The sequence below is a fragment of the Rhinolophus sinicus genome, linkage group LG07 (genome assembly GCF_036562045.2).
Source record: "Rhinolophus sinicus isolate RSC01 linkage group LG07, ASM3656204v1, whole genome shotgun sequence".
Lineage (NCBI taxonomy): Eukaryota > Metazoa > Chordata > Mammalia > Chiroptera > Rhinolophidae > Rhinolophus > Rhinolophus sinicus.
The window spans coordinates 48,152,481-48,165,690 of NC_133757.1; the positions used below are offsets into that span (position 1 = coordinate 48,152,481).

The following is a 13,210-nucleotide window of genomic DNA, read 5'->3' on the forward strand; positions in this document are numbered from 1 at the left end:
TTCAACTTCATCAAAGGCCGTGACCTTTCTTTTGGGCCTATCCCGATCTGCCTTGCCCTCCGGAAGGTGGTATGGACCCAGCCAGAGAACCCTGAGATCTGAAGGCTGAAAGAGGGAGGGGCTTGAGGGATTAATCCCTTCTTTGACAAGGCCCCACCCAGAGGGTGCTGGGCTGGGGTTAGGGTACTTGTTTGGGGACCCATCAGCTGTGTGACTTTGAACAAGTCACTTCATCATTCTGAACCTCAGTTTATGACCTCAGTCATGATTATGGCCCCTTGGAGTGCTGTCATGAGGGTCTTTTTGTTTTCTTGTAGGGAGGGTCACTGGCTCAGGGAAGAGTGTTGATGCACTTGCTGCTTCAACACAGAGGGGTACACTGCCCTGCATGGTGTGTGGCGTTGGAGCAAAGCGGGGAGCCCCAGCCTGTCTCTGGGCTCAGGGGCAGAACTGTAAAGCCTGCTGTAGTCACCACAGCTGTCCCTGAACTACCGGTTATCTGCTGCAAATGGGGTAGGGTTAGATGCTTGGAAGAACTTCCAGCCTGGCAGAACTGTGTGATGAACGGAGGAGCAGATTGTCTTCTGGGGATTTCTGAGGCTTAACTCCTGCCCTTCCTGGGGTGGGGACTGGGTGGCTCCGGCAGCGCCGTCTTTACCTCCCCACTCTCCCTCCTGGTCCCCTCCTTTCAGGGAAGCAACAGCCAGCACGGTGTTCGGCAGAGGGCGCTGCGGAGTCTGGAGCGATACTTCTACCTGATTGTGTTTAACTACTATCTCCATGAGCAGGTGGGGCCTGCGGATGGGTGGGCCCCGTGGGATCCCTCCAGCCTCCCCACCACAGTGACAGACATGGGGTCATCAGGGATCCCTGTGGAGCTGGGAAGGAGAGTAGGGCATGTGTGTTGGTTCTAGAGGAAGAAAGGTGTAGGGGAGGTGAAGAGACACCCAGATAGAGGGAGGGCTGCTCCCTGAGCAGTACTGGGAAAAGGGGTTCCCACCTCTCTCCCCTGGGCAGTACTGGGAAAGGACACCCCACCTCTCTCCCCTGAGCCCGGTCTCTCTATGCTTGGCCAGGGCATCTGGGCCCAGAAGGATCTTGCTTCAGTTGTCTGGTCCTTGCTCCTCACCCCCTCATCCCCGTCTGGGGCCATCATGGATGTCTCTTGGGGCCCCCCAACCACAGCGCAGGCAGGGAGAATTCAGAATGGCCCTGTGCCCCTGAACTCCCATCTCTCTCTGCCTCGGGCTGCAGTACCCGCTGGCCTTTGCCCTCAGTTTCAGCCGCTGGCTGTGTGCCCACCCCGAGCTGTATCGCCTGCCTGTGACACTGAGCTCAGCGGGGCCTGTGGCCCCTGGGGATCTCATCGCCAAGGGCTCCCTGGTGAGTGTGGCTGTCTGTCTGGGGAAGTGGCAATGTGTGGGGGCTGGCCCTTGATTCCTGTGGGGTTGGGTAAAGCATTGCCTTCCCAGGAGGCAAAGGGGTGACAGCCTGTGGGGGTGGCGGAATCTTCTTGTGAGCATAATGGGGTCACTCGCAGGCCTCAAGGAACAGGTGCAGCTGCAGCCTCGTTCTAGTCCCCTCTGCTCAGTCTCAAACCCAAGTGCTCTGGGCAGGGAGTCTGGACAACTGGTTCTAGAGTCTTTGCTACCGGTTTCTCATCTTCGAGCCTCAGCTTCCTCATCCGGAGAGTGGGGACCGTCCCCCTTCTTGCCAGGGCTGTAGTGAAGCTCTGAGTGTGCAGACACGCTTTGTAAGCTGTGAAGTGCTGGTCCTGCCCTCCTTGGCTCCCCTCGGGCTGGCTCTAAACCTCTCAGTGGCTGCCCTGGGTCCCACCCAGCCTTTCTGTCTCCCCACAGGTGGCGGATGACCTCATCTCCCCAGATGCACTGAGCACCGTCAGAGAGATGGATGTGGCCAACTTCCGGCGGGTGTCCCGAATGCCCATCTATGGCACAGCCCAGCCCAGTGCCAAGGTGACCTGGGTCCGCTTGTGGGGTGGTGGGGTGGGGAGGGAGGTTGAGCCCTTTCACTGACCTCACTCCTGTGTCCCCAGGCCCTGGGGAGTATCCTGGCCTACCTGACTGATGCCAAGAGGAAGCTGCGGCAGGTCGTTTGGGTCAACCTGAGAGAGGAGGCTGTGCTGGAGTGCGATGGGCATAGCCACAGCCTGCGGTCGCCTGGGCCCCCCATGACAGCTGACCAACTGGAGGTGAGGCCCTTCTGCCTTCTACACGCCCGTACCTTGGACTTGGCCTGGGAGGGTCTGTAGAAGGTCCCATGCTCTCCTATTCTACAGATGGAGAGACTGAGGCCCCAGGAGAATCCATCTCAGGGAGTGGCTGATGCAGGACTCCCACTGTGGCCACCTGCCTGGCTCCTGGTCTGGTTATGACCGCTGAGGCTCAGGAAGGGGCAGGCAGGGTCCTGGCCATAGCATGCTCTGGTCTTTTAGGACTGACCTAGAGGCGGCCTCAGCGGCCTGTGCGCTCTGTCCCCCCTTCCCTAGAATCTGGAGACCCAGCTGAAGGCCCACCTGAGCATGCCTCGCGCAGGTGTGGAGGGCCCACAGACCCACAGGTTCCAGACGTGCCTCACCGTGAAGGAGGTCTTCAGCCAGCACCGCAGGGCCTGCCCTGGCCTCACCTACCACCGCGTCCCCATGCCTGACTTCTGTGCCCCCCGCGAGGAGGTGAGGGGGCCAGGTAGGCGAGGCCTCTTCCGAGGGAGAGGAGGCCCTCCCGCCTCCCCTCTGGCCTGGGCCTTGGCTGTGGGCATAGCTCTGCTGAGGGACTGGGAGCTTGTTCTATGAGGGTTCAGATTTGGTGGTTTCTTTACATCCCTTCCGAGCCTGGTGTTTGCACACACACACATGCACGTGCATTTGTTACGTGGTCAGGTGTATATGGGGAGGTGAGCATGTCCATGGTGTTTGTGGTATATGTGTCTGTTGGGGGACTGTTTTGAGTGGCTGTGGCTGTCATTGTGCAGGGGGTATATGTGTGCGGTGTGTGTATTTTTATGGCATCTGTGATGGATATCTTCACTAGGGTTTAAGTGTGGACAGTGTGCCTTTTGGGGAGTCATGTGGTGTGGTACATGTATGGGGTTTGTGGAGGAGGGTGTTATGGGATGCTGTGTGTGACGAAGGTGTTTGTGTGTGTGTCATATCTGTAGGTTTGTGACGTACGTGTCTGTGGATGTGTGTGTAGTGGGTGTCTTTAAGGTATGCAGATACATCTGTGTGGTGTGTGTGCCTGGCAGGTATTGTGTGTGGGTCGCTGTGTGCCTGTGTGATATGTCTGTTGTTTGGGTGACGTGTCTGTGTGGGTGTGTGCTGGGTACGTGCAGGGCCAGTAATGTGCTTTCTGTGATAGGTGGTGATCAGACTTGGATTTCCTGCCTCACTTTGCTCTGTGGGTCTGGTTGCCCATAGTTTGTCGTCCCCTGGTGGCCACACATGGCAGTGATCCGCTGCGGGCGGTCAAGACTGCCCTTAGGCTGGGGGACCTGAGTTGGGTCCCTATCAGGAGGGCATTAGAGCAGGGGCTCCATGCATGTCTGGGGGTGCAGCACACGGGAGTGTGTACACGTGTGTATGTTCTGCCTGGTAGACTGTGGGAGACAGGAACCCCAGGTGTGTGTGTGTGTGTGTGTGTGTCTGCTCCAATGTCCAGTCCCGGTCCGTCCTGGGGTGGAGGTTACGCTTGCACAGGGGTGGGGCTGTTTACATGAACATGGTCTTGTGTGAACTGCAGTGAGGTGAGTGTGTATGCAGGTTGTGAGCCCGACACAGAGCCTAGCCCAGGGTGCACACGACCTTTTCAGGTGAGCCACCTCTGGAGTCTGTGCAGCCAGGGGCACCCACTGACTTAGACCTTGGTCTCTCCACGCAGGATTTTGATCAACTGCTGGAGGTCCTACGGGCTGCCCTCGCCAAGGACACGGGCACCGGCTTCGTGTTCAGCTGCCTCAGTGGCCAGGGCCGGACCACGACTGCCATGGTGGTGGCTGTGCTCGCCTTCTGGCACATCCGAGTATGTGAGGCCTCTTGTGTGAGGACAGGGGTCTGCCCAGGCAGGCTGGGCACTCAGTCCCTGGGAACACTATGCCAGCAGGGTGTGGGGGGCAGAGGTGATGCCAGGTGTGGTCTCCGAGCCCCCTCCCATCAGTCCTGGGCAGAGGACAGGTGGGGCTGGCAGACCCCTGGCCAGGGGCTCCTGGCATGAGGGAGAGGTACAGTTTGGGTAGGAGTGCGCCCCATCCCAGCAGCTGTTTTCCCTCAGGGCTTCCCAGAGGTGGGCGAGGAGGAGCTCGTGAGTGTGCCTGATGCCAAATTCACCATGGGGGAGTTTGAGGTGAGCATGCCCCGTGGGGTCCCCAGGGGACACATGGGGGAGGGGAGAGGGCGAGTCTTGCTGGCAGGTCTGGTGGGGATCTTCAAAGCTCTTCTCAGTGCTGTTGCCTTCTTCCACCTCATCCCATTAGTGCTTCTGTGTACCCATTTCACAGATGAGCAAACCAAGGCATGGGGCAGCTTGGCTCTGGGACCCTGACAGCTGACCATTGGAGATGGGGGGACTGGACCCTCCTCACCCTGCCTAACCCTACTGTTAGGCTAGCTACTGTGTGGCCTGGGGGAGGCCACTGACCACCGTCTCGTCTGGGTAGCATTGACAACCTCCTCGTAGGCACCTAGGACCCAGCTGTGGTTGGTGACTTTGGAGCAGGGCCCTGGCCTGCCCTACCCCACCCCCATTACAGTCCAGGGCACTGGATGGACAGCCACTAACATTTCCGATTTAGTCACCCATGTATTATGCACCTGCCACATGTCGTCTCCCAGACACCTTGCAGGTGGGTGGCAGTGTCTTCCTCTTACAGGTGGGGAATGTGGAGCTCAGAGTAGGCACGTGGCTGCCTGGTGTGGGTGTTGTAGTTGGCTCCCGCCTACCTGGCCAATCTCACCATTTGCCCTTCCCTGCTGAGCTGCTACCCTGGCTTCTATGCATGCCCTCAAACTCGCCAAGCTCTCAGCTTCTGGGCCTTTGCATATGCTGTTTCCTCACCCTGCACCTCTTCTCTCTTCTTTCTCCTTGGTTGATTTGCTGATTCTTTTATTTTTATTCTTTTTATTGTGATAAAATGTCCATTACAGAAATAACCATTTAAACCATTTTTAAGTGTACAGTTCTGTGGCATTAAGTTCATTTTCATTGTTGTACAACCATCACCACCATCCATCTCCAGACCTTTGTCATCATCCCAAATTAACTATACCCATTAAACAATAAGTCTCTTACCCCTAGTAACCACTGTTCTATTTTCTATCTCTATGAATTTGACTATGCTACATACTGCATATAAGTAGAATCACTTATAATATAGTACATATAATGAATATTTGTCCTTCTGTGTCTGGCATATTTCACTTAGGATAATCTCTTAAAGATTCATCCATGTTAAGCATGTATTAGAATTCCACTCCTTTTTAAGGCTGAATAATATTCCATTGTATGTATATACCACATTCTGTTTATCCATTCATTTGTTAATGGACACTTGAGTTCTTTTCACCTTTTGTCTATTTCGGATAATGCTACTATGAACACAGGCAAACAAGTATCTGTTCGAGTCTCTGCTTTCAATTCCAGAAGTGGAATTGCTGGATCATATGGTAACTTTAATTTTTGAGGAACTGCCATATGTTTTTCCATAGTAGCTGCATCATTGTACATTTCTATCAGTAAAACTCAAGGGTTTCAGTTTCTCTACATCCTTGCTGACACTTGTAGTTTTCTGGGTTTTTTTTTATTTTTTATTTTTTTGATACTAGCCATCCTAGTGGGTATGAAGTGCTATCTCATTGTGGTTTTGATTTGATTTGCATTTCCCTAATGACTAATGACGTTGAGCATCTTTTCATGTGCTGTTTAGCCATTTGTATATCTTCTTGGAGAAATGTCTGTCAAGTTCTTTGCCCATTTTTGATTTGGGTTGTTTGGTTGTTGTTGAGTTGTAGGAATTCTTTCTGTGTTCTAGATATCAATCCCTATCAGATACGTGATTTGCAAATATTTTTTCCCTGTCTGTGGGTTGACATTTTACACTGTTGAGAATGTCCTTTAATGCAGAAGTTTTAAATTTTAATGTTCAAGTTGTCTATCTTTTCTTGTGTTGCTTATGCTTATGGTGACATCTCTGAAGTCATTGCCAAGTCCAATGTCATGAAGGTTTCCCAGTGTTTTCTTCTAAGAGTTTTATAGTTTAAGCTCTTAACATTTAGGTCTTTGATCCATTGTGAGTTAATTTGTGTATATAGTGTAAGGTAAGGGTCCAAATTCATTTTTTTGCATGTGGACATCCAGTTTTCCCAGCACTGTTTGCTGAAAAGAATGTCCTTTCCCTCATGGAATGGTCTTGCATCTTTGTCAAAAATCATTTGACCATATATGCAAGGGTTTATTTCCAAGCCGCATTCTTCATCTTTATGTCAGCCCCTCAGATGTGATAGTTAGAACTCTCTTTGTTCCCTGCCAGCCCTGCGCTAGGAGCGCTGCATGCATTCCCTTCTTTACTCTTCGCAGCCCCCAAGAGTTAGGTGCCCTTGCAATCCCAGTGGACAGATGAGAAAACTGAGGCACAGGGAGCTAATAAGCTAATAAGCTAATGTGGCTCACCCTAGAGCCACATTAGTGAGGTGATGGGCTTGGGGTACAAGCCAGGTAGTGGATCTCAGAGCCTGTGTTCCAAAGTTACATTATTTGACCTGAAGATGCCCCTGTACCCCTGTCCTCACCCACCCCAAGACATTCTCCAGTTTAGATCAGCTTCCTTTCCAATTAGTTTGGGCCTATTGAGCCCATAGCCCAGTGGGGAGCATCCAACAGAGTGTGAAGAGTGCTGGAATAAACATCAGTTCTGAGGGCCGAGGGTACAGCTGAGGGAGCCCAGGAGGGCTTCATGGAGGAGGTGACATTTGAGTGCATTGTTTGGAAAGATGAGTGAGTTCGCTGGGTGAGAAGGAGAAGTGTGCAGAGGAAGTCAAGTGTGCAAAGGTGGGAGTCTGGAAAGGGCAGGAGCTATTTAAGGCTGTGATTGGCCAGAATGAAAGGAAGTGGGGCTAAGGTGGGGGGACCTAGATTGTGAAGACCTTGGCGAGCCACACTATGTGTTTGACCTACACCTTGAGGCCAGTAGGGAGGCGGAAGAGGTTGTAATCAGACTCTCATTCTGGGGGGCCAGTTGTGTGGAGGAGGGAGTGGGGAGGAGAGGCGGGGCCTGAGTGAGGAGGGTGCCACCTGGCAAACAGGAGAAGGCCAGTTCCCATTGGTAGGTCTTGGGGACCACTGGCTAAGAGGGCACCCAGGATGACCTCTGGCTGGTGGTTGTGACAGCTAAGGAGCTGAAGAATTCACGGGAGGAGGAATTTAGGGGAGAGGCTAGATATTCACTTCATTTAGTTTGAAAAAGCTGCAGTTTTCTGCCGGGGGCGTTCCCTGTGCGACAGTTTCTGACCTTGTGCCTTCCTGGGAACCAGCCTGTGGTCTGCACTCCTCTCCAGCAAGGTGTGGACCCAGAGCCTGGGACCAGGGTGTCGCTGAGCAGCAGCCTCTCGGAGGCCTGAGCCACATTAGCTGAGTTCTCCCAGGCTATGGGGACCTCTCCTCCCACTTGGCTGTGACTCCCTCTCTGCCGGGGTGCCAGCCCTGGGCTGGGCCTTGCTGAGAAATGCTGGAGTGGGGGAGAGCCCCCCCTACGGTGGTTACGCTGGTCCTGCTATTGACCAGTCGTGGAGATGAGGATGATAGGCCATGTGTGCAGGTGGCGGCCACATGGAGAGAAGAGTGAGGTCATGTTTCTGTCCTTTTGTTCATTTAGCAGCTGTCCACAGGGCACTTAGGGGTCAGGGAGCTTTTTGTCTAGTGGGGAGCGGGTGTGAAACAAGTGCGCACATAGATGGACGAGCAGGTGCACTGTGGGACTCTGAAAGGACTTTACAGGGTGTTGGGGGGGGTGCATTAAAGGGCTCCAGGAAAGCTTGGTGCTGCAGGGACAGTTATGATTGAGGCAGGATGCAGGCGGTCAGACCTAGGGAAGCTCTCAGTTTTATTTCAAGTGGAAGGGAGTCATGAAGAGATTGAAGCTGGGGACATGGGACAGGCTCACATTTCTCAGAAACCCTCTCTGGCTCCCAGGGAAGAGGTGGGGCTGCTACACTGGGGATGAGAGGTGATGGGGGCCTGGGTTGGTGCTGGCTGTGGGGGTACAGAGTAGACGGATTCACAGGGGGGATCCACAGGGGAGTGGCTGAGCGGGACCACTGGTGGGGAAGAGCCCAGCACTACCGAGTGACCGTCCCTGGCCTCAGTTTCCCCAGGAGTCAAGGGGGACTTACGTCAGGTGAGTGGTGTCCACACTGCATTCCCATAGCCAGGTGTCTTGAAGTGCTTGGGGCTGCTACGGGGTGCAAGTGGAGCCAGCAGGCCCCCCACGTAGGTTCATCATATTCCCTACCTCACCCCACCAGCCCCAGTTCCATACCTGTTTTGTAGATTAGAGTTCTTGATAAGGCTTTGTTTGTTTCTGCTGCTTAGAAAACTAAACCCCTTAGGATATCCAGGAACCCCCTTGCTCCCCACACTCATCTGAGAACTGAGGGCAGGCAGGTCAGGGCTGGGCCTTGAGGCTGGGGTGCCCCTGGGTGTGGGGTGAGCCTGTTGCTGGGGCAGGAGGCCTCACCTGCCTACCTTAGTTTTCCCTCCGCTCAGCCCCTCTCCTCTGGCCCCAGGTGGTGATGAAGGTGGTGCAGCTGCTGCCCGATGGGCACCGCATGAAAAGAGAGGTGGATGCAGCGCTGGACACGGTCAGTGAGACCATGACGCCCATGCACTACCACCTGCGGGAAATCATCGTCTGCACCTACCGCCAGGTGAGTGCCCCTGCCCCGGGCACAGCCAGGGTGTGGCTGCCGAGGCTGGGAGGTGGCTGGCGTCCCATGGGCCCTCCTGGGCTCGCAGGCACTTCTCCACCTTCTGGAAGTGGAGGTGATCCCTGAAATGGAAACATGCCCAGCCCCAACTGGCCCTGCCTGGATTCTGGAGTGTAAGGTGGGGTGTGTGCAGCCGAGAGGTTCAGAGAATCTGACAGCTGCTTCGGCCCTGGGACCCGTCAAGGATGCGGCAATCAGAACGATCCCTGTGGTGCCAGGTGTTGACCCTCCAGTGTCTGTCATGGGGGCCCTGGGCAGGAGGCAGCGAACACGGCCCGCTCTGCGGTTCTGGAGAGGGGCTGTTTCCTTATCAGCAGGGCAGCAGTCCTGTGGTTTAACAGCTGATGCTGCTGAAGCCCTGGGCATGATAAAAATCAGAGGTTTCCACAAACGTCCAGATCTTATGTAAAAGTCCAGATTTTCAGCCTATCTAGGAAAAATGTGCACCTTGCCCCTGCAATTGGCCATAGTCTCCAGCACTCTGTTACGCACGGCCCTCCTGGCCCAGTCATGTAATCTGCCAGGCAGCCCGGGCATTGGATTCTGTGGCCTCTGGGCTTAGTGTGGAACACACTAACCTGCCTAATTTTGTTCTTCTCTGGTCTGGTGAATTTGGTTGGCTGCTGGGGCAGAGGAGAGTGCTGGAGTGGGAAGAGGGTGCTGCAGCTGTGGGGGGAGCGGGGGGCTTCAAGAAGGCTGTGCCTGAAGTGAGTTACCCCCATGGGTGCCAACCTTGTGTTTTCTGTTGCTGGCCAGTCACTCCCAAAGACAGCTTCTGCCTGTGGCCCCTGCAGAGAAGGGGGCTGCCCCAAGCCTGTCTCATGCTCAGCCTGCACCAGGCACATCTTGGGGAAATGGCTGGTCCAGGCCAACTTTTGCTCAGGGTGATGGATCAGACCTGATTAGGGCAAAGGGTGGGTGCTTGGCTGGAGGCAGGGCATCTGAGGTCAGGCTATGCCCAGGGTCAGAGGTCATATGGAAGGGCTGCCAAATGTGGGGTGGGGAAGGTGGTTAAGGAGTTTCAGAAAATGGACTTTGCTGAACTTTGGAAGATGGGCTAGTTTTCCCCAGGGCCAACAGCTATATTGTATCCCCTTTGAGTATCCACTCACAGTGGCCTCGTATGCTGCCACCAGATGGCAGCAATGAACTATGAGACTGAGCTCCTCCCGCTTTTAGAGACTACAGAGGGCAGAGAACTGAGGCGTCCAGTTCTCTTTGTAGCCTGAAGCCCAAGTAGTTGAAAAGGGGCGCCTAGCCTTACTTCAAAGAATCATCAGTCCCCCATCGCACACTGGCCACACTCTGTCAGAGTCCTCCCCACGTTCCCTTCCTTCCAGCCCTGCTGTCCCTTAAGTGCCTTCAGGCATTCCGTGTATCCTACCCTACCCCAGCCTCACAGCTGATAGGCCCTCCTCTCCTCTGAGCTCTGCAGCCCTGGATGTCCATTGTGAGGCACACAGAGGGTGAGCAGAGAGCACTAAGGGGGCATGAGCTGTAGGAAGAGAGGAGAGGTCCCACAGAGCTGACCTTGAACAATCCCAATATAATGAGAGCTGGGGAGGGCACTTCAGGCAGGGCACTGCATGGGCAAAGGCCAGGAGGCTGAAAAGTGTAAAGTGAGCTAGAGGTGGTGAAGGTGCTTCGGTGCCCACAAACACAGTTGTGTTGGGAGCTGTCAGAGATGAGGTCGGATGGGTAGGTTGACTCTACTCTATTGGCAATGGGGCTGGAAGGGTGGTGTGGTTGGGGCTATGCTTAGCAGTGGTTGTTCCGGCTGCCTTTGGGGTGTGGAGTGTTTTAATGGGGAGGGAGGAAGCAGAGCCAGTGAAGAGCTCTCACCCTCTCCCCACCGTGCCCACCGACCCCCATTCCAAAGGCCTGAATGGTGCTGTCCTTTGCAGTGGGAGAATGGAGATCCCTGGTGGTGGCGTGGCAGCAAGATGTAGAGTCATTCGCCAGGATGGCCACCAGGTGGCCCCAGTGAGCGGGGCTGAGGCCAAACTCTCAAGGGGGCTGAAGAGCAGAGGGGCCTGAGACACCTTCTAAGCCAGTCCTTCTCCCCCATAGATTCACCTGGCAGCTTTAAAACATACTCATGACTGATCCCCAGAGAGTCTGATTTAGTTGGTCTGCTGGGGGGCTAGAGCATGGGTCTTTTTTTTTCAAGTTCCCTAGGTGACTCCAATGGCCAGTCAGGTGGAGAAGCACATCCTGTAAGCAGGGTCCCCTACATTAGTGAGCTGCAGGATCTCCTGGAGGTGTGTTAAAATGCATGTTGCTGGGCCCCACCCCTGAGGTTTTGATTCTGGATGTGTCTGGGTCTCCTAGACGACGCTAATGCTCTCTGTCGGGCACCACACTTGTCAATTTCTGCAGAGAAGCCCGCTGAGATTTTGTGGGGGATTCCTTTGTGTAAATAAACTGGGGGGGGGGTATTGCCTTAACAATACTTCCTAACCATAGTCATTCTTCTGATCGATGTACGTCATGGGTCTTTCCATTCATTTAGGGCTTCTTTAGTGTCTTACACGATGTTTTGTAGTTTCCAGAGTGTAAGTTTTGCCCTTCTTTTGTTAAATTTATTCCTGTTTTATTATAGGTATGCTATTATAAATGGAATTGATTTCCTTATGCCACTTTTTAGCCTGTTCATTGCTACTGTATAGAAATACGATTGCTATTTATATATTGATCGTCTGTCTTGCAACTTTGCTGAATTTGTTAGTTTTAATACGTTTTTGTTTTAGTCGATTCCTCAGAATTTTCTACAGGCAAGATAATGTCATCTGCAAATTGAGATAGTTTTACTTCTTCCTTTCCAAGCTGGATGCCTTTTATTTCATTTTCTTGTCTAATTGCCCTGGCAAGATCTTCCAGTACAGTGTTGAATGGAAGTGGCAACAGCAGACATCTTGGTCTTTTTCCTGATCTTAGAGGGGAAGCTTTCAATCTTTCACTATTCAGTATGACGCTAGCTGTGGGGTTTTCATAGATACCCTTTATCAGGTTGGGGAAGTTCCCTTCCATTCCTAGTTTATTGAGTGGTTTGTTTGTTTTTCATGAGTAGATGTTAAATATTGTTAAATGCTTTTTCTTTGTCTATTGGGATGATGAAATGGGTTTTGCCCTTTAAAGGTATAATATATTATGTTAATTAATGTTTGGATTTTAAACTAGTCTTGCATTTTAGGAATAAATCCTATTTGGTCATGATGAATGATCTTCATATATTTCTGCATTTGGTTCGTTGAGGATTTTTGCATCAGTCTCACAAGAGATATTGAGCTGTAGCTTTTCTTTTTTTTAAATGATGTCTTTGGTTGGTATTAGGGTAATATTGGCCTCATAAGATGCTACCCTCTCTCGCTTTTACAGATGCAGAGACTGACGCATAGAAAGAAAGAGAGGGGATCACAAGTATATTAGTCGGTTTGGGCTGGCATAACAAATTACCACAGACTGCATGGCTTAAACAACAGCAATTTATTTTCTCACAGTTCTGGAGGCTGGAACGTCCAAGATCAAGGTTCTGGCTGATTCGATTTTTAGTGAGGACTCATGCTGGCTCACGTACAGCTGCCTCTTCCCCATGTCCTCACATGGCCTTTCCCCATTGCATGTGTGTGGACAGAGAGAGGCTGAAGGAGGGAGGGCGGGAAGGAGGGAGGGAGGGAGGGAGGAGCTCCCCCGTATCTCTTCTCATAAGGAAACTAATCTTGGAGGTCATCTAATCATGGACTCCTAGAAGTGCTGTTAGAGAACAAAGAAAGAACTAAAAGCGGCTTCAATCCCAGTTGGCATTTCACAGGCCAGTTTCAAAAAAGGGAAGGACCTTACTAGGGTTGCCAATGGGTAGCCTTGTTAAATGTGTCCATTTGAAAGAAAGCAAGAAAGAAAGAAGCAGCAATGTAAAAACCCACCTACCATCTAATATGGTTGGTGTTTCCCAAAAGAAATTTTAGTATCAGAAAAGTAGAGTGGGTATTATCTCAGACTAGAGGACAATCTCTGAAAAAAAAATGTGTATTTCTAGATCCTATGGACTTGTGAAACTGGTCGTGGACCGGGATTTGGGAATTGCAGCTTTGGGCGACTAGGCCACTCACTCCTTTAATCAGAAAGCAGAATCCCTCCTCCATGGTCACCGTGCACTCACCCCGGCCTGGCTGGATCCAGAGCCTGTGTCCTGCCAAAGGTCAGGGTGCTCTGAGCTGT

At 52.6% G+C, this 13,210-nt stretch overlaps 1 protein-coding gene across 7 annotated transcripts in view; it reads left to right on the plus strand.

The window, feature by feature from the left end:
* The window catches only part of PALD1 (phosphatase domain containing paladin 1), an 89,990-nt gene that overhangs the window by 62,126 nt on the left and 14,654 nt on the right, over positions 1–13,210 (plus strand). For 5 of the 7 annotated variants that reach the window (XM_074339547.1, XM_074339546.1, XM_074339545.1 and 2 more), the window contains 8 exons: positions 677–788; positions 1,255–1,383; positions 1,860–1,976; positions 2,057–2,212; positions 2,510–2,692; positions 3,897–4,037; positions 4,287–4,358; positions 8,792–8,932. In XM_074339547.1, coding sequence (XP_074195648.1) covers positions 677–788; positions 1,255–1,383; positions 1,860–1,976; positions 2,057–2,212; positions 2,510–2,692; positions 3,897–4,037; positions 4,287–4,358; positions 8,792–8,932 — 1,051 coding nt within the window. The remainder of the gene's footprint in view (positions 1–676; positions 789–1,254; positions 1,384–1,859; positions 1,977–2,056; positions 2,213–2,509; positions 2,693–3,896; positions 4,038–4,286; positions 4,359–8,791; positions 8,933–13,210) is intronic. The other 2 variants (XM_074339548.1, XM_019712447.2) reach the window with 1 other exon arrangement.